The sequence below is a fragment of the Scyliorhinus torazame genome, chromosome 3 (genome assembly GCF_047496885.1).
Source record: "Scyliorhinus torazame isolate Kashiwa2021f chromosome 3, sScyTor2.1, whole genome shotgun sequence".
Lineage (NCBI taxonomy): Eukaryota > Metazoa > Chordata > Chondrichthyes > Carcharhiniformes > Scyliorhinidae > Scyliorhinus > Scyliorhinus torazame.
This window is the reverse complement of record NC_092709.1, coordinates 50,328,505-50,352,042: the sequence shown is the minus strand read 5'-3', so window position 1 is coordinate 50,352,042 and position 23,538 is coordinate 50,328,505. Positions and strand designations below refer to the sequence as shown.

General features: G+C 50.7%; 1 protein-coding gene across 2 annotated transcripts in view; it reads right to left on the bottom strand.

Annotated features, from left to right (window-relative positions):
- The window catches only part of mfsd8 (major facilitator superfamily domain containing 8), a 108,805-nt gene that overhangs the window by 12,210 nt on the left and 73,057 nt on the right, over nt 1-23,538 (bottom strand). Inside the window, exon 11 of one of the 2 annotated variants that reach the window (XM_072495667.1) lies at nt 16,094-17,284. The exons of the other annotated variant lie outside the window; for it this stretch is intronic. Within the exon in view, the coding sequence (XP_072351768.1) occupies nt 17,097-17,284 (188 nt within the window). The 3' untranslated portion in view covers nt 16,094-17,096. Of the gene's footprint in view, nt 1-16,093; nt 17,285-23,538 lie in introns of those variants that run through there. 2 annotated transcript variants of the gene reach the window in all.

The window sequence follows — 23,538 nt, the reverse complement described above, 5'->3', positions numbered from 1 at the left end:
TCTGGGCACAGATTAAGCAATTCTCAATGTAGTGTGTGACATCGATTTTTAAATCAGGCCACCAGCAAAGCGGTCTGAGGTGGGCTAGGGTGGGTTCAATTCCTTGGTGTCCATGATTGTCATGGAACTGACAAATGATCTGGTTCCTGTCCTGGCTGGGAACTATATAAATGCCATCCTTTAAAATGCCATCCTAGTTTTGGGAGCCGTTCAGAGGAGGAGGAGCAGTCTCTGTCAGGGAGAGAACCTGAGAACATCTAAGACACTCAGAAGGTAAGAAGGTAAGTAAATGATTTTTACTCATTTTTACTTTTATACCTTTTTCAAATTGTGTGTGTCGGGGGGAAACAGAAAAGCTGTAACCTGAGTGGCTGGTTGGGAATCTACACTAAATTAAAAAAATTAAGCATTGGTAACTAATTAAACATAATCACTTAATTATAATTTAGAGGGGTATCTAAGCCAGAGATCGGAGAGTACTATATTTAGCTTTCGCATTTATATTAGAAATCTAGTGCTAGGAAACAGATAGTTAACAGTAACTTTAAAAAAAATAAAATTATTTTTTTAAATGTTAAACTTTTAATTTTAATTAATTGACGCAATGTCAGTTAGAGGGGTGCAGTGCTCTGACTGTGAGATGTGGCAGGTTCGGGAGGCTTCCAGCGTCCCGGATGGCTTCATCTGCAGAAAGTGCACCCAACTGGAGCTCCTCACAGACCGCATGGTTCGGTTGGAGCAGCAATTGGATGCACTTAGGAGCATGCAGGTGGCGGAAAGCGTCATAGATCGCAGTTATATAAATGTGGTCACACCCAAGGTGAAGACAGAGAAATGGGTGACCACCATAAAGGGCAGGCAGTCAGTGCAGGAATCCCCTGTGGTTGTCCCCCTCTCGAACAGGTATACCCCTTTGGATACTGTCGGGGGGATAGCCTATCAGGGGAAAACAGCAGCAGCCAGAGCAGTGGCACCTCGGCTGGCTCTGATGTTCAGAAGGGAGGGTCAAAGCGCAGAAGAGCAATAGTAATAGGGGACTCTATAGTCAGGGGCACAGATAGGCGCTTCTGTGGACGTGAAAGAGTCTCCAGGATGGTATGTTGCCTCCCTGGTGCCAGGATGTCTCCGAACGGGTAGAGGGCATCCCTAAGGGGGAGGGCAAACAGGCAGAGGTCGTTGTACATAATGGTACTAACGACATAGGCAGGAAGGGGCATGAGGTCCTGCAGCAGGAGTTCAGGGAGCTAGGCAGAAAGTTAAAAGACAGGACCTCTAGGGTTGTAATCTTGGGATTACTCCCTGTGCCACGTGCCAGTGAGGCTAGAAATAGGAAGATAGAGCAGCTAAACACGTGGCTAAACAGCTGGTGTAGGAGGGAGGGTTTCCGTTATCTGGACCACTGGGAGCTCTTCCGGGGCAGGTGTGACCTATATAAGAAGGACGGGTTGCATCTAAACTGGAGAGGCATAAATATCCTGACCACGAGGTTTGCTAGTGTCACACGGGAGGGTTTAAACTAGTATGGCAGGGGGTTGGGCACGGGAGCAATAGGTCAGAAGGTGAGAGCATTGAGGGAGAACTAGGGAATAGGGACAGTGGGGCTCTGAGGTAGAGCAGACAGGGAGAAGTTGCTGAACACAGCGGGTCTGGGGCCTGAAGTGCATATGTTTTAATGCAAGAAGTATTACGGGTAAGGCAGATGAACTTAGAGCTTGGATTAGAACTTGGAACTATGATGTTGTTGCCATTACAGAGACCTGGTTGAGGGAAGGGCAGGATTGGCAGCTAAACGTTCCAGGATTTAGATGTTTCAGGCGGGATAGAGGGGGATGTAAAAGGGGTGGCGGAGTTGCGCTACTGGTTAGGGAGAATATCACAGCTGTACTGCGGGAGGACACCTCCGAGGGCAGTGAAGCTATATGGGTAGAGATCAGGAATAAGAAGGGTGCAGTCACAATGTTGGGGGTTTACTACAGGCCTCCCAACAGCCAGCGGGAGATAGAGGAGCAGATAGGTAGACAGATTTTGGAAAAGAGTAAAAACAACAGGGTTGTGGTGATGGGAGACGTCAACTTCCCCAATATTGACTGGGACTCACTTAGTGCTAGGGGCTTAGACGGGGCGGAGTTTGTAAGGAGCATCCAGGATGGCTTCTTAAAACAATATGTGGACAGTCCAACTAGGGTAGGGGCGGTACTGGACCTGGTATTGGGGAATGAGCCCGGCCAGGTGGTTTCAGTAGGGGAGCATTTCGGGAACAGTGACCACAATTCAGTAAGTTTTAAAGTGCTGGTGGACAAGGATAAGAGTGGTCCTAGGATGAATGTGCTAAATTGGGGGAAGGCTAATTATAACAATATTAGGCGGGAACTGAAGAACATAGATTGGGGGCGGATGTTTGAGGGCAAATCAACATCTGACATGTGGGAGGCTTTCAAGTGTCAGTTGAAAGGAATTCAGGACCGACATGTTCCTGTGAAGAAGAAGGATAAATACGGCAATTTTCGGGAACCTTGGATAACGAGAAATATTGTAGGCCTCGTCAAAAAGAAAAAGGAGGCATTTGTCAGGGCTAAAAGGCTGGGAACAGACGAAGCCTGTGTGGAAATAAAGAAAGTAGGAAGGAACTTAAGCAAGGAGTCAGGAGGGCTAGAAGGGGTCACGAAAAGTTATTGGCAAATAGGGTTAAGGAAAATCCCAAGGCTTTTTACACGTACATAAAAAGCAAGAGGGTAGCCAGGGAAAGGGTTGGCCCACTGAAGGATAGGCAAGGGAATCTATGTGTGGAGCCAGAGGAAATGGGCGAGGTACTAAATTAATACTTTGCATCAGTATTCACCAAAGAGAAGAAATTGGTAGATGTTGAGTCTGGAGAAGGGTGTGTAGATAGCCTGGGTCACATTGAGATCCAAAAAGACGAGGTGTTGGGTGTCTTAAAAAATATTAAGGTAGATAAGTCCCCAGGGCCTGATGGGATCTACCCCAGAATACTGAAGGAGGCTGGAGAGGAAATTGCTGAGGCCTTGACAGAAATCGTTGGATCCTCACTGTCTTCAGGTGATGTCCCGGAGGACTGGAGAATAGCCAATGTTGTTCCTCTGTTTAAGAAGGGTAGCAAGGATAATCCAGGGAACTACAGGCCGGTGAGCCTTACTTCAGTGGTAGGGAAATTACTGGAGAGAATTCTTCGAGACAGGATCTACTCCCATTTGGAAGCAAATGGACGTATTAGTGAGGCAGCATGGTTTTGTGAAGGGGAGGTCGTGTCTCACTAACTTGATAGAGTTTTTCGAGGAGGTCACTAAGATGATTGATGCAGGTAGGGCAGTGGATGTTGTCTACATGGACTTCAGTAAGGCCTTTGACAAGGTCCCTCATGGTAGACTAGTACAAAAGGTGAAGTCACGCGGGATCAGGGGTGAACTGGCAAGGTGGATACAGAACTGGCTAGGTCATAGAAGACAGAGAGTAGCAATGGAAGGATGCTTTTCTAATTGGAGGACTGTGACCAGTGGTGTTCCACAGGGATCAGTGCTGGGACCTTTGCTGTTTGTAGTATATATAAATGATTTGGAGGAAAATGATTTGGAGGAAAATGTAACTGGTCTGATTAGTAAGTTTGCAGACGACACAAAGGTTGGTGGAATTGCGGATAGCGATGAGGACTGTCCGAGGATACAGCAGGATTTAGATTGTTTGGAGGCTTGGGCGAAGAGATGGCAGGTGGAGTTTAATCCGGACAAATGTGAGGTAATGCATTTTGGAAGGTCTAATGCAGGTAGGGAATATACAGTGAATGGTAGAACCCTCAAGAGTATTGACAGTAAGAGAGATCTAGGTGTACAGGTCCACAGGTCACTGAAAGGGGCAATACAGGTGGAGAAGGTAGTCAAGAAGGCATACGGCATGCTTGCCTTCATTGGCCGGGGCATTGAGTATAAGAATTGGCAAGTCATGTTGCAGCTGTATAGAACCTTAGTTAGGCCACACTTGGAATATAGTGTTCAATTCTGGTTGCCACACTACCAGAAGGATGTGGAGGCTTTAGGGAGGGTGCAGAAGAGATTTACCAGAATGTTGCCTGGTATGGAGGGCATTAGCTATGAGGAGCGGTTGAATAAACTCGGTTTGTTCTCACTGGAACGAAGGAGGTTGAGGGGCGACCTGATAGAGGTCTACAAAATTATGAGGGGCATAGACAGAGTGGATAGTCAGAGGCTTTTCCCCGGGGTAGAGGGGTCAATTACTAGGGGGCATAGGTTTAAGGTGAGAGGGGCAAGGTTTAGAGTAGATGTACGAGGCAAGTTTTTTACGCAGAGGGTAGTGGGTGCCTGGAACTCGCTACCGGAGGAGGTGGTGGAAGCAGGGACGATAGTGACATTTAAGGGGCATCTTGACAAATACATGAATAGGATGGGAATAGAGGGATACGGATCCAGGAAGTGTAGAAGATTGTAGTTTAGTCGGGCAGCATGGTCGGCACAGGCTTGGAGGGCCGAAGGGCCTGTTCCTGTGCTGTACATTTCTTTGTTCTTTGTTCACACTGTCGTGTGTGGTGATTGCGTTTCTAAACTTGTCGTACGGGGCTGGGAAGGTTCCCTTTAAAACTTCCCTGAGTTTCTCATCCTCTTTCTGGGCCTTCGCTAAATCCTGAATGTTGGCTGTGAGACCTGAACTGCGTGTACTGGGGTGCTTTCGGGGGGTCCAAAAATAACCATGCCCGGAGCCTGCCTTCGCTAGGGCGTCTGCTTTAACGTTACCGGGGGGGAAGAACGGTGATGACGGCGAACCTTAATTATTCCGTATTTCCTATCCTTCGCTGTCTCTAAGGTATGGCGGAGTAATGGGGCTGAGGGTAGGGGTTTACTGTCCGCGGAAACAAATCCTTTTGTTTCCCAGAGTGGTAGGAATTCTGTCAAACCATTACAGACATACAAGCTGTGCGAATAGATGTCTTCTGTGGTCGGGAACGAGTCTGGGTGGTCTACAGTATATGCAATCGCTGCCGGCTCTGCTGCCTGTGAGCCTAAGTGTCCTGACAACTTCAAGGAAATTTCATCTAGGGCGCGTCCCTGTGCGTCCTCTACATATATACCGCAACCGGTAATTCTCTCTCCATTTAACACTGTGGAGGAGCCATCCACATAAATCTTCAGGGGTGCGCACGTGTCTGTGGGCTGGGGTCTCTGGGGTGTACTACCTGTTTTCCGGAGGGGTGTTTTGGGAATAAATGGGCCTGTGTTGTGTCTTGTGGTGATGATCTCACATTCATGAGGGGTGCCTGCATACTGCAAATTATCGGCAAGGAAGGTGTGGGTTTTGGTTCTCTTTACCGTGATGTCCCGTCCCTGTAAAAGAAGGGTCCAACGGGCTGCGCGGATTTGGCTGACTGTGCCATCCTTAAGTTGGCCGTCTAACAATAGCTGTATTGGGGTGTGTTCTGTGAGGATGGTGATGAGATTGAGTCCTGTAATGTATGTGAAGTATTGTACTGCCCAAAATACTGCGAGCAGGTGCCTTTCACAGGCAGAAAATCCTTGCTCCACAGGGTCTAACACTCGTGAGGCGTATGCTACGGGGCGTAATTGGTCGTGGCGTTCCTGGAGGAGCACGGCCGAAAGGGTTCGGTCGGTGCTTGCAACTTCGATTGCGTACGGAGAATGTGGATCTGGGACCTGTAGTGCGGGAACTGTGCTGAGTGCTCTTTTTAAAGTGCCCACGGCATCTGTATGCTGTGGAAGCCATTCCCAAGGTGCCTGCTTCTTGAGAAGTTCGGAAAGGGGCGCTGCTTTAGTGGCGAAACCGTCAATATGGTTTCAGCAGTAACCAACCAGTCCTAAAAATGACCGGAGAGCTGAGACATTGTGGGGAAGGGGCAATTTGACGATCTCGCGTTTACCATGAGTGATCACTGTTCCCAAGTAAATCACTTTTTCTTTCAGAATCTGGGCCTTCTTGGGGTTGACTTTACAACCAATTTCTTTTAGGAGTGCTAGGTTCTCTAGGTGAGAAGGTGAGAAGCAAAATGTGCTCTCCCTTTCTGTCTGTCTGTAGTAACAAGTCGTCTACATACTGGACCAGACAATCGGGGTGGGAAAATTTTGCTAAATCATTTGCCAGCTGTCGGTGGAAAATGGAGGGGGAGTTGTGGAAGCCTTGTGGGAGGCACGTCCACGTGTATTGTTGCCCGTGGAATGTAAAGGCGAATTTGTACTGGCACGCTTTAGCCAATGGAATGGACCAGAAGCCTTACTAATGTCCAAAACAGAAAAAACTTTTGACTGGAGTCCTTGTTGGAGCATGGTCTCGGGACTCGTGGCTACGGTGGGGGCTGCTGCTGGGGTTACTTTGTTCAGTTCCCGGTAATCAATGGTCAGTCGCCATGATCCATCCTGTTTCCTGACGGGCCAAATCGGTGCGTTGTTTGTGGAGGCTACTGATCTGAGTACGCCTTGATCCAACAAACTCTCTATTACTTTGGAGATTTCTCCGTACTGCTTCTGGGGTTTAGGGTCGGGACCTGTAATGTTCACAAAGCCAGTCAAACTGCCACAGTCACGCTTGTGCTGTGCAAATGCTGCTTTATGTTCCTGGAGGACTGCCATAACCTGTTTGTCTGCACTAATGGTTCGAGGGTCAAACCAGAAGTCTCCTACTGAGCTAATCCTATTTACGTATTCTCCTACTGTGAGCGTGGCGGGGGCTCGTGCTGCCTTTGCCATTTTCCATACACACTTGTTCATTGGGTCGAAAGAAAGGTTATGGGAGTTCATGAAATCGATCCCATGGATATGTTCTGCTGTCTGGGGCAGATCAACTAAAACTGCTTGGTTGTGATGTTCTCTATCTGTATTGCAACAGAGGCTGTGATGTGTCCCTGTTGTAAATGGCCTGTAAAACCGCTGAGTGTGATGGTATCTGTGGTGGGCCACATGTCTCGCTGGAACATCGTGGAGGAATTGAGTGCGGTGCGGGACCCTCCTGTGTCCCAAAGAAATTCTACGGGTTGTCCCCGGACTTTGCCTGCTACTACCGATCTACCGGACTTGTCCCAAAGAGTGTCTCAGACCCAAGTTGGGGAGCCCGAACACCGTCAGTCGGTGCCGTTCATGTCTGCATTCTCTGAACGGGCGCTAACGCTATGGATCGGCTTTGCCCTATTCCTGTTTAGGCTGCCTGTCTGTTGGTATCTCTGCTGCTTCTGGGGCGCATTGCACTCTCGTGCAAAGTGTCCTAGCTGTCCACAGTTGTAACATTCTTGAGGTTTTGGCTGGGGTTGGCTGTTCCTGCCCTCATTTACCCATGCGGGGTTCTGGTGTGCTTTAACTGGGTTCATTTCTGCCTGCTCTTCATCGGGTGTTATAAATGTAGTTTTGCCTGCAATTGATTGTTCCCAAGCGTGGGACAATCTCTTCAAAACCCATTTTTCATTGTGGGCCTCATCTGAGGGGTCATAACTTGCGCAAGCTTTTCATCCTGCTTCTGTGGCATGGGAAACTAGAATTTGGGTCCATTTGGCCATATTATCTGGGGACAAATGGGCGCGGGCTAACTCTCCAAAAACTGCGGTAAAGTGAATCCACAAAAATCCAGCAAACGCTGTGGGGTGCTCGGTCTTCTTTTACTTACAGTTATTTAGGCCTTCTACGGGGTCTCCTCTGTTAAAGCCGATCGCATCCAGGATCGCTGTGTGCATCTCTTGGAGTGTGCCTCCTCCTACATTCTGTGGGTCGGGAAGGGCTGCTACGACTGACGGGTCGAGGCTTAAAACTGTGAGCTACACTTTCTCCTTTTCATCCAGGCCGTACATGGTAGCCTGTTGTTTGACTTTCGTGAAAAATTGGTGGGGGTCTGAAGTGGGAAGAAACGGTGTAATTTTTCCACACGCGTCCCGTAATTGGGTCACGGTTAACGGGGTTGTGTAAAGGAAGTCTGCTTCTCCTTATCCTGCGGCCCTGCGGTGTGTGGTTACAGGATTCATGGGGGTGTGTTCTGCCTGTTCGGTTGGGGGTTGGGTGCTTTCTTTTTCTGGGGTTTTTCCTGAGTACATGTCCCATGTACGTATCTATGGGCAGTCTCGGTCAATTCCTGCCAATCGGGCCAGTTTTCTTGATCTAATTGGCGTCTGAATGTACTCTGAAATCCATTTTGCATGGACAGCAGAGATTGCAATTCTGCAATTTGCTTCCGCACTTTGCGTGGTCTACCGAGCTCTGCCTTTGTTCCATTGTGGAAGTATGGAGTGCTCGTAAATCTGCTTTTAAATCATTGCACTGTTTCTGCAATTTCTCAACTTGCTGTTCTGTCTCTTGTCTTACCAAGACCGCACGTTGCATGTCCTGGTAGGCCTTATTGTGTCAGAAAACTGTCCAAATGCACGAGACAAGACTGATGTGCCCTCTTGGCATCATCCACCTCGCTGTCCCTTGCTGCTAACTGCTCTTTTAAATCTCGATTCTCCTTCTCTACCTCACTGACGTCTACCTCACTGGTTCTGTCTCTCTCCTCTATCTCTCTACGCAGCGTCCTAACGACCTCCTCTGTGCCTCGCAATTTTGCCAGACAGGACACGATTGCCATCGGCTTGCGAGCTTTTCCCAAGCTCTTCTTGTGGATCTCTGACAGGTTCTCCCACCAAGTATGTCAGATACTCCCGGGTCCTGTTTCCTCATTATTGCAGAATTCACTCCAAAGGGGCCATCCTTTCCCTTTGAGATGTTTCCTGATCTCTTCTTCCCAAACGGGACACTGTCCTACTCTACTGCTGGTCGCTGCAACCTCGAATTCCTGGGGGTTCATAAGGCGTTCCATTGCCATTCTCTCTATCTAGGATCTCTATTGAATTTGGAACAGTGGGTGATAAAGCGATGATGTAAACACGGATACGGCTTACGCTAATTTCCGGCCTACAAAACTCGCGACAGTTTTACGCAACAAAATATCTCAGGTTTACCTTATATCCCTGTTAGTGCGCATGCATTAACTCGCATCAGAATCTCAGAGGCTTGATCAGTACTGTTTTGACGCTTGTGGTTTTTCTGTTCCCAATTGGATTCTCAATTCAAATTTTGGGTTCTCTCGGAGTGGTTAGGCCACTTCTAAGTCGAGTCCCGTCAGATGTCGGCAGTAAATGTTGCTAACTTTTGGTTGGCTCTTAATTTGACTCTGTTTAATCACGTTTGCTCAAGAGTCGTCAGGTATCTTTCAACACCGCCACAAGGTTCAGAACCGAATACTGATCAATGACTCGATACACCAGTTAGTAAGTTCAAAAGCAATGCTCATTTATTTACACAGTCAAATCTACTCATGCATAAATTCTACAAACTAAACTACCACTATTACTAAAGCCTATACTTAGCTTCGGGTGCCCACTCAGTCAAAGGAACAATGGCCGTTGCTCGGTTCTGAGGCTGCTGGGTTGAGCTGTTTACAGGGTAGCAACTAGGAGCGTCTATCTCGTAGCGTGCGTTGATTTGGGACTTACTTGGTCTGGTGCAGCTGCTAGGCAGGTCTCTCTCTTCGGTGAGAGCCAAAGCCAAAAGAGGAAGATTCTCCCTTGGGGGATACCTTTTATACTGAAAAGGGCTTCACGCGCTTTTGGGTGGGCCTTGAACTTGGCCTCAACTAATTGGGTCTTTCCCAATCATCTGTATCGATTTTCCTCCAATAGAGGGGTGGTTCCCTGATCGCATGGGCGTGTCCTGGTGACTGTCAGTCTGCTTCGTCTTAGCTTTTTATGGCGCCGGGGAGTCTGCCTTAACATTGTGTATCTAAATATTTCCCTTTTGTCCCCGGAGATGACTCATTAGTATGTAGATTGTTTGGTAGTTTCTGTCCTGTCTGAGCGTTTAAGGTTCTAATCAACAGACAGAGCTTGCACCTGTTTATTTCTTAGCATTGTCCAATTTTCCCTGCATTCTTTGCAAGTGTCCATTTTGTAATCAGGACGTGGCCATCCCAGATGGCTACACTCCCACAACCCAAAGATGTGCAGATTAGGTGGAATGGCCACCCTAATTTTGAAAAAAAAAAATTGGGTACTCTGAATTTATATTTTTTTAAAACCCAGCCATTCACTAATGACAGATAGTCAATTTGGTCAATTAAAGTGCATTCTGCCTGGATTTGAGGGCATTCTGCCTGGATTTTTCATACATCAAACAGCTTCCAGGTTGGAATGGAACAGTGGTGACTCCCGCTGGCAGCTGACCAGAGGTGCATCCTGCATCATGGATCTACTGAGTAAAGACCTCCCTGTTGTTAGCCATGGTGATAAGACAGCAGTGCCATTATTTATTTCACAGCCTAATATTTTGCACAATTATTATTTAATTTTTCAAATAAATTTAAGGTACCCAATTATTTTTTTTCCAATTAAGGGGAAATTCAGCGTGGCCATTCAGCGTGGCCAATCTACCTACCCTGCACATCTTTGGGTTGTGGGGGGTGAAACCCACACAGACACGGGGGAGAATGTGCAAACTCCACATGGACAATGACCCGGGTCCGGGATCGAACCCAGGTTGTCGGCGCCGTGAGAAGCCCCCATATTATTAAGTAGTCCGAAGCATGACATATCCCTGCAGGTCCAAAGGTTTTTTTTTGATCTTTCAACTTTAATCATAGAAGTCTGAAACCACTAATTCAGTCAGATCTACCAATTTCTAAGATCCTTTAAGGACAGCAACAGTGACAGATAATGAAGTGAATGAATTTATTGTATTCGAGACTTCCGGTGGTGGTATGGAATGAGCGGTCGCACATTTGGTAGCTCCCGCTCAAGGTGGAATTTTTCAGTCCTTTCCCCGTCTGGGGGATGGAATTTTGGATGGAAAGAGGTGTAGGACTGCCAGAAGGTGTAACTCCTCTGGTGGATGGATCCACGAACTAGGAGTGGGTCGTGAAGAAGAGATGTGTTGGAGCTGGAGAGTCTTCGAGGTGCGCCACAGGTTACAATGGCAGAGGGCAAAGGACTGACAAGGGTGCGGCCGTTGTGGCGCAGTTGGGAGCGATGACGGTGGACATCCGAGGCTGGTCACGTGGCTCGTGAGGGGGCTGAATGGGCCAGTCACATGGTCATGTACCCGAGTCTGAAGGCGGACGTGGCTTTTCTACAAGAGACGCATTTAAAGATTGGGGAAACGACGGGGCTGAGGAAAGGATGGGTAGGGCAGGTATTCTATTCGGGATTGTACATGAAGTCAAAGGGGTTGGCGGTGCTGGTGAATAAGCGGGTGGTGTTCAAGGTGTGGAACATTGTGGCAGATTCAGGGTGAGGTTCATGATGGTTAGTGGGAAGCTGGAGGGGTTGCCGGTGGTCCTGGTAAATGTTTATGCCCCAAATTGTGATCATGTGGAGTTTATGAAGCGGGTCCTGGGGAAGATTCCTGACCTGGACTTGCACCGGTTGATCATGGGGGTGGAGGATTTTAACACGGTCATTGAACCAAGCTTGGATTGGTCAAGCCCAAGATCGACGAAGATGTCAGCGATGACAAAGGAGCTGAAGGAGTTTATGGAGCGTATGGGGGGAGTGGACCCGTGAAGGTTTGGGAGACCGAGGGCGAAGGAAGTTTCATATTTCTCCCATGTGCACAGGTGTACTGTGGACTGACGTTTTTGTGGTGGACAAGGCGTTGCTGGTGGGGGGATCGATTTGGAATATTCGGCGATTGAGGTCTCAGACTACATGCTGCACTGGGTGGATTTGCGAGTGGACCGGGGGATGGGACCCAGCATCTGCAGGAAGGCTGGATATGGGGCTGGCTGTTGGCAGATGAGGGGGTGTGCAAGCGGATGAGGGCCGCCATTCGGGGGTACGTCGAGTGGCACAGTGGTTAGCATGGTTGCTTCACAGCTCCAGGGACCCGGGTTCGATTCCCGGCTTGGAGCACTGTCTGTGCGGAGTCTGCACGTTCTCCCCGTGTCAGCATGGGTTTCCTCCGGGTTCTCTGGTTTCCTCCCACCGTCCAAAGATGTGCAGGTTAGGTGGATTGGCCATGCTAAATTGCCCTTAGTGTCCAAAAAAGGTTAGGTGGTGTCACTGGATTACGGGAATACGGTGGAGGTGTAGGCCTAAGTAGGATGTCCTTTAAGGGGCCGGTGCAGACACGATGGGCCGAATGGCCTCCTTCTGCACTGTAAATTCTATGATTCTATGACGTGGGGGAAGTCACGGCCGCCACGCTGTTGGAAGCACTCAAGGCGGTGGTTCGGGGGGAGATTCTCTCGATTCGGGCACGTAGGGAGAAGGTGGAGCGGGCAGAGGTGGCAAGGCTGGTGGAAGAGATTCTGAGGGTGGACAGGAGGTATTTGGATGCCCCAGAGGCAGGATTGTTGAGGGAAAGGCAGAGGCTTGGTGTTCACGGGGAAAGTGGTAGGTCAGTTGCGGAGGGCCAGAGGGCAAAATGCGAGTATGGGGAGAAGGCCAGCAGGGTGTTGGCCCACCAGCTTAGGAGGCAGCGAGGGAGTTGGTCGAGTGAAGGGTGGGACGGGCAGGGTGGTGCTGGACTTGGTAGGGGTGAATGGGGTGTTTGATGAATTTTACAGGAGGTTTTTTGAGTCGGAGCCACCGACCAGGGAGGAGGGAATGCGGTGGTTCCTGGATAGGCTGGAGTTTCCCAGGGTAGACGAGGTGCTGGTGCAGGGATTGGGGGCCCCTACTGGGTTGAGGGAGGTGATGGAGAGTATGGGGGTGATGCAGGCAGGCAAGGCCCCAGGCCCAGATGGGTTCCTGGTGGAGTTTTATGTTAAGTTTGGGGGGGACCTGGGGCCGTTGCTGGTGAGGGCATCCAAAGAGGCTAGGGAGAGGGGGAACTCCCTCCTACACTGTTGCAGGCATCTATCTCCCTGATACTGAAAAAACATAAGGATCCGAAGCAGTGTAGATCCTAACGGCTGATATCATTCTTGAATGGACGCTAAGTTATTGGCAAAGTGGCGCAGTGGTTAGCACTGCTGCCTCACGGTTCTGAGGTCCCAGGTTCGATCCCGGCACTGGGTCACTGTCCGTGTGGAGTTTGCACATTCTCCCCGTGTTTGCGTGGGTTTCACCCCCACGACCCAAAGATGTGCAGGCTATGTGGATTGGCCACGCTAAATTGGCCTTTAATTGGGAAAAATTAATTGGGTACACTAAATATTTTTATTTTTAAAGTTGTTGGCAAAGGTGTTGGCTTCACAACTTGAGGACTGTGTCCCGGGGGTGGTAGGTGAGGACCAAACGGAGTTTGTGAAAGGGAGACAGTTTTCGGCAAATGTGAGGAGGTTGCTTAATGTGGTTATGATGCCCCGGAGGGCAAAACGTGGCAGTGGCGATGGATGAGGAAAGGCTTTTGACCGAGTGGAGTGGGAGTACCTGTGGGAGGTGTTGGGGCGGTTCGGGCAGGGGTTTGTGGACTGGGTCCGGTTGCTGTATAGGGCGGCAGTCACAAGTGTGCGGACGAACCGCATGAGCTCGGGATATTTTGGGCAGCACCGTGGGACAAGGCAGGGGTGCCCGCTCTCCCCGTTGCTTTTTGCCTTTGCTATTGAGCCTTGGGCAATGCTGTTTAGAGTGTCAAGAGACTGGAGAGGGATTGTGCGGGGGAGCATCGAGCACAGGGTTTCGATGTACGCAGACGACCTGTTGTATATTTCAGACCCATTGGGGGGCATTGGCAGCATTACTGCGACCTTGGAGGACTTTGGCCGGGTACAAGTTGAAAATGGGAAAGAGCGAGGTGTTCCTGATTGAGACCAGAGGGCAGGAGAGGAGGTTGGAGGAGCTGCCGTTCAAGGTCATGGGGTGAGTTTCAGATACCTGGGTATTCAGGTAGTACGGGGTTGAGTGCAGCTACATAAGTTAAATTTTACTCGGCTGAAGAGGTGGGATGTGCTGCCACTGTCTACGGGACGGGTGCAGACAGTGAAGATCACGGTGCTGCCAAGGTTCCTGTTTGCATTTCAGAACCTTCCGGTCTTTGTCCCGAAGTCATTCTTTTTGTCGTAAATTTGTCCCAAAGTCATTCTTTTTTTTCATAAATTTAGAGTGCCCTATTCATTCTTTCCAATTAAGGGGCAATTTAGTGTGGCCAATCCACCTACCTCACACATCTTTGGGTTGTGGGGGCAAAACCCACACAAACACGAGGAGAATGTGCAAACTTCACATGGACAGTGATCCAGAGCCGGCATCGCACCTGGGACGTCGGCGCCGCAAGGCAGCAGTGCTAACCAGTGCACCTCTGTGCTGCCCTCCGAAGTAATTCTTTAAAAAGGTTAACACGCTGATCTCTGGGTTTGTACGGACTGGGAAGACCCCGTGGGTCAGAAGGGAATTTTTGGAGCCGGGGGGGGGGGGGGGGGGGGCGGGTAGCTGCCATTGCCAAATATAATGAATCACTACTGGGCGGCAAATATCGCTATGGTCAGGAAATGGGTAGTGGTGAAGGGGGTGGTATTGGGGTTGGTTTGGGGGCTGATGGAGGCAACTTCTTGTAGGGGAACTAGCTTGAGGGCATTACACACGGCGCCTCTGCCGCTCTCGCCGGCCACCACACTGTGGTGTGGTGTTGGACGTGAGGGTATGGGGGCAGTGGAGGCAGCATTTGAGACTGGAGGGTGCCTCAGTGTGGGCACTGATCTGTGATAATCATAGGTTTGCAGCAGAGGGGCTGATGCACGGTTTCGGGGATAGCGGCAGGCAGGGATTGAGCGATTCAGGGACCTGTTTGTAGGGGGCAGCTTTGCAAAATTAGAGGACCTGGAGGAAGAGTAAGAGCTGGCCAGGAGGAATGGTTTCAGGTACTTGCAGTTTCGGGATTTTGTGAAGATAGAGGTGCCACCTTTTCTCAGGTTGCCGCCCTTGGGGCTGCAAAATAAGGTGTTATCGAGATAGGGGGAAGGGGAGGTGAAAGTGTCCGAGGTCTACAAGAAGCTGATGGGTTGGGAGGGGGCCCTGATGGGGACATTAAGTGGAAGTAGGAGGAGGAACTGGGGGGAGTGGAGGCTGGGGCGTGGGAGGAGGCTCTGTGGAAGGTGACTGCTCCTCATTGTGTGCGAAGCTCAGCCTTATTCAGTTTAAAGTAGTTCATAGGGCACATATGACGGTGGCGAGGATGAGTAGGTTCAGTGAGGGAGTAGAGGATAGGTGTGGGCAATGCGCGGGGAGGCACGCGAATCATGTCCACATGTTTTGGCATGTCCGAAGCACAAGAGGTTCTTGCAGGGGTTTGCGGACGTAATGTCCGAGGTGTTGGGGGTGAAGGTGGCCCCGATTCCAGAGGTAGCGATATTTGGGGTGTCGGGAGACCCAGGAGTCCAGGGGACGAGAGAGGCCTTTGCCTCCCTGATAGCCCGGAGATGGATTTTGCTTGGGTGGAGGGACTTGGAGCCGCCAAAAGCGGGGATGTGGGTGAGTGACTTGCCGGAATTCCTGAGGTTGGAAAAGGTCAAGTTCGTCTTGAGGGATTGGTCGATGGGTTCACTCTGAGTTCTTTCAGGAGGACTGAGGTGTCAGCAGAGGGGGGAGGGAGGGTAAGGGGGTTAAAATGGGGAAGGCACGACGGGAGGATCGGAGTAAGGCGGGGCGGGGCGGGGGGGGGGAAGTGGGTGTTGTTTTTTTGTTACATTGTATAATTTCACTTCTGCTTTCATTTGTTCTGTTTGTTGTTTGTTTGTGCCAATGCCTGAATAAAATATTTATTTTTTTAATGAATTTATTGTATTCCACAATAATGCTTATCCTAGAAAATTAAGTTATGCTGCAGCCCATATCTGGAGAATGGTGGCACTGACATAGCAGCTTCAAATTCTGTCTCCATAAACATTAGGGATTTGAATGACTGGTTAGGTTATTGTCGAAGATTGTTAGCAGCAGTATAGCATAATTAATTCTAATCATAATGCGCTCACCAAAAGTATAGTATTTATGTATTTTTATTTAAAATAATTTAACGAACAGTCGGCAGTATAATCCATCAATCTGCTGTGTGACCTGTGGGTGGTGATAGGGTGGATGGGTGGAGTGAGAGAGAGAATACATTGGAGCTGACACCGCACACCATGTGCAACTGTTTTGTTAATTAGATGTGAAAAACACCAAGTGCACTATCATCTCACAATACCAGTTAAAAAGAATCAGACTGCCTTTACTTTGTTAGCATTTCTAAACTTTATCAACTTCAACACAGAATTGGACTCATGAGACCTGCTCAATGAATCACTGCTTCATAACTCACTGCCAGTATCTTACATCCTTTATTGAGGCTGACTAATATCACTGCCCACATAATCAATATTTCAAATGCAAAAGTCACTAATGAACAAAACACAAAGGGAGGCTAGAACTATCACCGCAAGCCTTTTAAAGTCAGGTGCTTATAAACAAATCGAAAGTAATATGTCAAGATTCTGAATTATACTCTCTCATATATCAGTTATTTTATTTATCTGGTACATCCCCCATGGTATTAGTCATGAAGAATCAAGGGACTGGAACAAACGTTTCATACTTATCACAGTTTTACAGCAGTCATATACGACTATGTTTCAGTAATGTTAAAAAATGTAACAAATGAATAGATATAATTACACGACTGACAGAAGGTAAAAATGTTCCACACCTTAGTGACATTGGATGATACAGGAATGACAGAATTAATATTTGTAATACTGTTTGCCTACCACGTCTTTCAGTTATTAGCATTACCTAACGTAAGACATCAATAGTGCTGGTTTCCTCTGACCTGGAGCTGAAAGTTTACAAAGCATCTCTCAGTCTGCAAAATTCCCTTCTCGACAGTAGGGAATCTTTAATTATTCTTATCTTATCAACAATAATTTTAGATTCTTTGTAATTAAATGTACAATCCCTAGCAGTGAAAAGATTGAGAGATAAAAGATTGAAACATATGAGATCCTGAGGGAACTAGACCGGGTGGATGCTGAGAGGTTGTTTCCCTACATGGGGCATCTAGAACAGAGCTCTTCAAGGTGCGAGTCACAGCCCGTGTGATGGGTAAGTGTTGGCAGGGTTGCGAAGCAATTGGTTGCGCCGTTCCCAAGGTGGTCCCGACTGCGGGAGAAGCACCCAACAGCCACTACCAGCATTTCTATTCATAATGACTGCTGCTGCCGCCTTTTAAATAAGAAGGAAATGAGGCTGTGTGCAGTCCTCTGGCCAGAAGCGGCAGCAGTGAGCAGTTCACACGCCTTGCACGTACACTTGATGTCACACACCCTGTATGTACATGCTTTTGGTGCCAAATCACGGAGGAGAGTGTCTTCCATTTTGTAGCTGCTGGGAAACAAAGCAAGAGGACTGCAGATTAATGGTTTTCTTACTAGTAAGGGCTATCCAGAGGCATAAACAGGCAGTGTACCTACTGGCAGGATCTCACAACAGAATCCACTGGAGAGAGCTGCTCAGGAGAGTCTAGAGCAGTGCTAGTGTTAGCTATTTACAGAGCTCCGGGACCCCTGGTGAACAGCCTACAAAGAAGAAGCTTAACTCGGGAACAAAGCAGTATAAAGATGATTTCTTGAGGTATGATTTTAACAATTGTGCTAATGCAAATAAGGATGCAAAGCTCATGTGTTATATGCAGGGAGGTACTGGCAAATGAGAGAAGTTTCAGATTTTGAAAGAGAAGTGATGGGTGAAAAATCCCTTTTGAGATTCAGACCCCAGAGTTGGTTATTAACTTACAGCTGACCCCAAATTAATAGACTAAGCTGCTGTACCTGACCTGTGATAGCATGATAAAAACAGGCCGAAAGCCCATGAAGCTGTCAGCATTCTGGTGTAGCAGCTTCCAAGAGTATCCACTGCTGAGTAAAACAAGCATTTTATTGCTATTGCCCTTCATGGCGACCTACATGTGCGAGGTTGGACTTTCCGTTCTCACAAAGATGAAGACGGCACAAATTAACTGGCTGAACTCTGCGCCTGATATGCGCATAGCCCTCTCCTATGTGAATCTGATTGGAGTGAGATCGTGAAGACCAAGCAGGCTCCCTTTTCACATTAAAGGTAAGTGAACGTGGCATGGGTCACGAAGGTCAGCCAGCGTGGGTCCCAAACGTCGGCTGGGCCCGGGAAAAAAAAGTTTGAAAAACCCTGGTCTAGAACTAGGGGCATGGAGTTTAAAAATTAGGGGCCTCCCATTTTAGACTCAGGTTAGGATAATATTTTTCTCCCGGAGAATTGTTAGTATGTGGAATTCACTTTCCCAGAGAGTAGTGGAAGCTGGGTCATTCAAGGCTGGGTTAGATGGATATTCGGCTGTAAAGGCAGTGAAGGGTTATTGGTGTGCAGACAGGAAAGTGGAGCTAAGGCCATAATCATCCTAGAATCCCTACTGTGCAGGAAGAGGCAATTCAGCCCATGGAGTCTGCACCGGCCCTTTCTTTTAAAAATAAAAAAAATTTTATTAAGGTTTTCATAAAATATCAATAACAAAATGAAAAAGGAACCCAACAGGGTTAAGTACAAAGCACGGTCTAGAAAAGCAACCCTCCCTACCCCCCTCCCCCCTGTACATAAATAATAAATTAACATTAACACCCCGACTTAACACAACTGGTATAGACACCCCGCTGGACCCTCCAGTGTAAATAACAGAAACAGAAATAAAGTAAACCCCCCCCCGCCCCCGAGTTGCTGCTGCCATTGACCAATGTCTATCGTTCTGCCAGGAAGTCTAAGAACGGTTGCCACCGCCTAAAGAACCCTTGTACCGACCCTCTCAAGGCGAATTTAACCCTCTCCAATTTAATGAACCCCGCCATATCGTTGATCCAGGATTCCACGCTTGGGGCCTCGCATCCTTCCACTCAAGAAGAATCCTCCGCCGGGCTACCAGGGACGCAAAGGCCAGAATACCGGCCTCTTTCACCTCCTGTACTCCCGGCTCCTCTGCCACCCCAAATATTGCGAGCCCCCAGCCTGGTTTGACCCTGGATCCTACCATCCTCGACACCGTCCTCGCTACGCCCTTCCAAAATTCCTCTAGCGCTGGGCATGCCCAGAACATATGGGTGTGATTTGCTGGGCTCCCTGAGCACCTAACACACCAGTCCTCACCCCCAAAAAACCAGCTCATCCTTGTCCCGGTCATGTGTGCCCTGTGCAGCACCTTAAACTATATGAGGCTGAGCCTCGCGTATGATGAGGAAGAGTTTACTAGGGCATCTGCCCACGTCCTTTCCTCAATCTCCTCTCCCAACTCCTCCTCCCACTTACCTTTCACCTCCACCACCGAGGCCTCCTCCTCCTCCTGCATCACCTGGTAAGTTTCCGAGATCTTCCCCACTCCCACCCACCCCCACGAGAGCACCCTGTCCTGTACTGTGTGTGGCAGTAGCCGCAGGAATTCCACCACCTGCCCACCACCTGCCGTCTGGCAAACGCCCTTACCTGTAAGTACCTGAAGGTGTTCCCCGGGGGGAGCCCGTACATCTCCTCCAGCTCACCCAGGCTCGCGAACTTCCCGTCCACAAACAGGTCCCCCAACTTTCGTATCCCTGCCCTGTGCCACCCAGAAAACCCTCCACCTGGTCTCCCTGGGGCGAACCGGTGCTTCCCCCATATTGGGGTCCACGTCGAGGCCCCAACTTCCCCCCTATGCCGCCTCCACTGCCCCACATTTTGAGGGCAGCCGCCACCACCGGGCTCGTGGTATACCTCCTTGGAGGGAGCGGCAGCGGCGCCGTTGCCAGCGCCCCCAGACCCGTACCCACACAAGACGCCGTCTCCAGCCTCTTCCATGCAGCCCCCTCCCCCTCCATCACCCACTTGTGCACCATCGTCGCATTGGCGGCCCAGTAGTACCCACAGAGGTTGGGCAGCGCCAGCCTCCCCCTATCTCTACTCTGCTCCAGGAACATCCTTCTCACCCTCGGAGTCCCTCGCGCCCACACAAACCCCATTATACTCCTGTTAACCCGCCTAAAAAAAGCCTTCAGGATAAACACAGGGAGGCACTGGAACAGGAACAAAAACCTTGGGAGGACCGTCATTTTGATTGACTGCACCCTACCCGCCAAAGACAGCGGCAACGCGTCCCACCTCTTGAACTCCTCCTCCATTTGCTCCACCAGCCTTGTAAAATTAAGCCTATGCAGGGCTCCCCAGCTCCTGGCCACCTGGGCCCCCAAATACCTGAAGCTCCTCTCCTCCCTTTTTAGTGGGAGCTCGCCAATCCCCCTCTCCTGGTCCCCTGGGTGAACCACGAACAGCTCGCTCTTACCCATGTTGAGCTTGTACTCCGAAAAGTCCCCGAATTCCCTAAGAATCCTCATTACCTCTGGCATTCCCCCCACCGGGTCCGCCATATATAGTAGCAGGACGTCCACATAGAGCGACACCCTATGCTCCTCCCCACCCCAACCGCCTCCAGTTCCTTGACTCTCTCAGTGCCATAGCCAGGGGTTCAATCGCCAGTGCGAAGAGCAGGGGGGCCAGGGGACACCCCTGCCTCGTCCCTCGGTGCAACCGAAAGTACTCGGACCTCCTCCTGTTTGTGGCCACACTCGCCATCGGGACCTCATACAACAGCCTAACCCACCTGACAAACCCCTCCCCAAACCCGAACCTCTTCAGCCCCTCCCACAGGTACTCCCACTCTACCCTATCGAAGGCTTTCTCAGCGTCCATCGCCACCACTATCTCCGCCTCCCCCTCCCTCGCCGGCATCATGATAACGTTCAAAAGCCTCCGCACATTCACGTTCAACTGCCTCCCCTTCGCATCCCCGTCTGGTCTTCATGGATGATCTGCGGCACACAATCCTCAATCCTCGTGGCTAAGACCTTCGCCAGCACCTTGGCATCTACATTTAGCAATGAAATCGGTCTGTAAGACCCACACTGCAGGGGATACTTGTCCCGCTTCAGGATCAAGGAGATCAGTGCCCGGGACATTGTCGGGGGCAAAGCCCCCCCCTCCCTTGCCTCATTGAAGGTCCTGACTAGCAACAGGCCCAACAGGTCCATATATTTTTTAATGGAATTCGACCGGGAAACCGTCCGGCCCCGGTGTCCACCCCGCCTGCTTGCTTCCTATCCCTTTGGTCAGCTCCTCCAGCCCAATCGGGGCCCCCAGTCCCACCACCAGTCCCTCTTCCACCTTTGGAAACCTCAATTGGTCCAGGAAGCGGCCCATCCCTCCCTCTTCTCGTGGGGGCTCGGATCAGTACAATTCCTCGTAAAAGTTCCTGAAGACCCCATTGATGCCAACCCCACTCCGCACCACACTCCCTCCCCTGTCCTTAGCTCCCCAGATCTCCCTAGCTTCGTCCCGCTTCCGAAACTGATGCGCCAGCATCCGGCTTGCCTTTTCCCCATACTCGTAAATCGCCCCCTGGGCCTTCCTCCACTGCACCTCCGCCTTCCTGGTGGTCACCAGGTCGAATTCGGCCTGGAGGCTGCGCCTCTTCCTCAATAATCCTTCCTCGGGCACCTCTGCATACTTTCTGTCTACCCTCACCATCTCCTGCACCAGCTTCTCCCTCTCCCCCCGCTCCCTCCGCTCCTTGTGGGCCCTAATGGAGATCAGCTCTCCCCTCACCACCGCCTTCAGCGCCTCCCATACCATCCCCACTCGGACCTCCCCTTCGTCGTTGGTCTCCAAGTACCTCTCTATACTTCCTCGGACCCGCTCGCTCACCTCCTCCTCCGCCAACAGCCCCACCTCCAAGCGCCACAACGGGAGCTGGTCCCTCCCCTCCCCCATCTCCAAGTCCACCAATGCGGGGCGTGGTCCGAAATGGCTATTGCCGAATACTCAGTATCCTCTACTCTCGCTATCAGCGCCCGACTCAAAATGAAAAAGTCGATTCGGGAATAAGCCTTATGTACATGTGAGAAGAATGAAAATTCCCTAGCCCCCGGCCTTGCAAATCTCCAAGGGTCCACCGCTCCCATCTGGTCCATAAACCCCCTCAGCACTCTAGCCGCCACCGGCTTCCTACCAGTCCTAGACCTGGAGCAATCCAGCATCGTGTTAAAGTTTCCCCCCATTATCAGGCCCCCTACTTCCAAGTCTGGGATCCGACCCAACATACGCTGCATAAAACCCGCATTGTCCCAATTCGGGGCATACACATTGACCAGTACCACCCTCTCTCCCTGCAACTTACCACTTACCATTACGTACCTACCGCCATTATCTGCCACAATGCTCGACACCTCGAATGACACCTTCTTTCACACCAAGATCACCACCCCTCGATTTTTGGCATCCAGCCCCGAATGAAACACCTGACCTACCCACCCGTTCCTCAATCTTACCTGGTCTGCCACCTTCAGGTGTGTCTCCTGGAGCATAACCACATCCGCCTTCAGCCCCTTCAGGTGCGCGAACACACGGGCCCGCTTAACCGGCCCATTCAGTCCCCTTACATTCCAGTTTATCAGCCGGATCAGGAGGCTACCCGCCCCCCTCCCCCGCCGACTAGCCATAACCCCTCCTCGGCCAGCAACGCGCCCACACCCCACACCCGGCCCGTTCCCCACGCGGCATACTCCCATCTCAACCCCCCCCCCCCCAATCGCTCCAGCTCCCCCTTGACCATAGCAGCAGCAACTCGATTCCCCTCCATCCATCCCCGGCTAGGACCCATCCCAGCTGATTTACTCCCCCCCATTGCACTTCCGCAAGTCAGCTGACTCCTGCTGACCCCGGCCACTCCCGCCTCTCCTTCGACTCCTCCCATTGTGTGACACACCCTCCTCTCCCGTTCCCCATCCATAGGCTCTCCCCCTCCCCCTTCCATTCTAAGCGTGGGAAACAACCCTCGCTTCCCCGCCCCTGCCCCGCCCCCTCCAGTCTTCAGCGCGGGAAAAAGCCTGCGCTTTCCACCTACCCGGCCCCGCCACCTCTGACGCAGCTCCTTTTACAGGCCCAGTCCGACTCGGGCCTCCCCCTCCCCCTCCCCCGCGGGGCCCCATCTCACCGCCGGCCACCACCCCTGTTCCGTTTACCTACCCCCCTCCAAGAGCCCCCCCGACCAACCCAACCAAAACAGTGCCCAACCCGCCCCAACCACCCGAAAGAGTAAAATACAGAGAAAAAGAAACCAGGAGCAAAGCAAAGGCCCCCTCCCCCCCCCCCCCGAAGAAGAAAATAACATATCAACCGCAGTCCCCAAACGCCCATCCCGACCCTCAATCTGTGTCCAACTTCTCGGCCTGAACAAAGGCCCACTCCGCCTCCGGAGACTCAAAATAATGGTGCCGGTCCTTGTAGGTGACTCACAGTCGCGCCGGCTGCAACATGCCAAACTTCACCCCCTTCCTGTGCAGCACCGCCTTCGCTCGATTGTACCCGGCCCTCCTCTTCGCCACCTCCGCACTCCAGTCCTGATATATCCAAACCTCCGCGTTCTCCCACCTGCTGCTCCTCTCCTTCTTGGCCCACCTGAGAACACACTCCCGATCAACAAACCGATGGAACCTCACCAGCACCGCCCGCGGAGGCTCGTTAGCCTTGGGCCTCCTCGCCAGCACTCTATGGGCCCCTTCCAGCTCCAGGGGCCCCTGGAAGGACCCCGC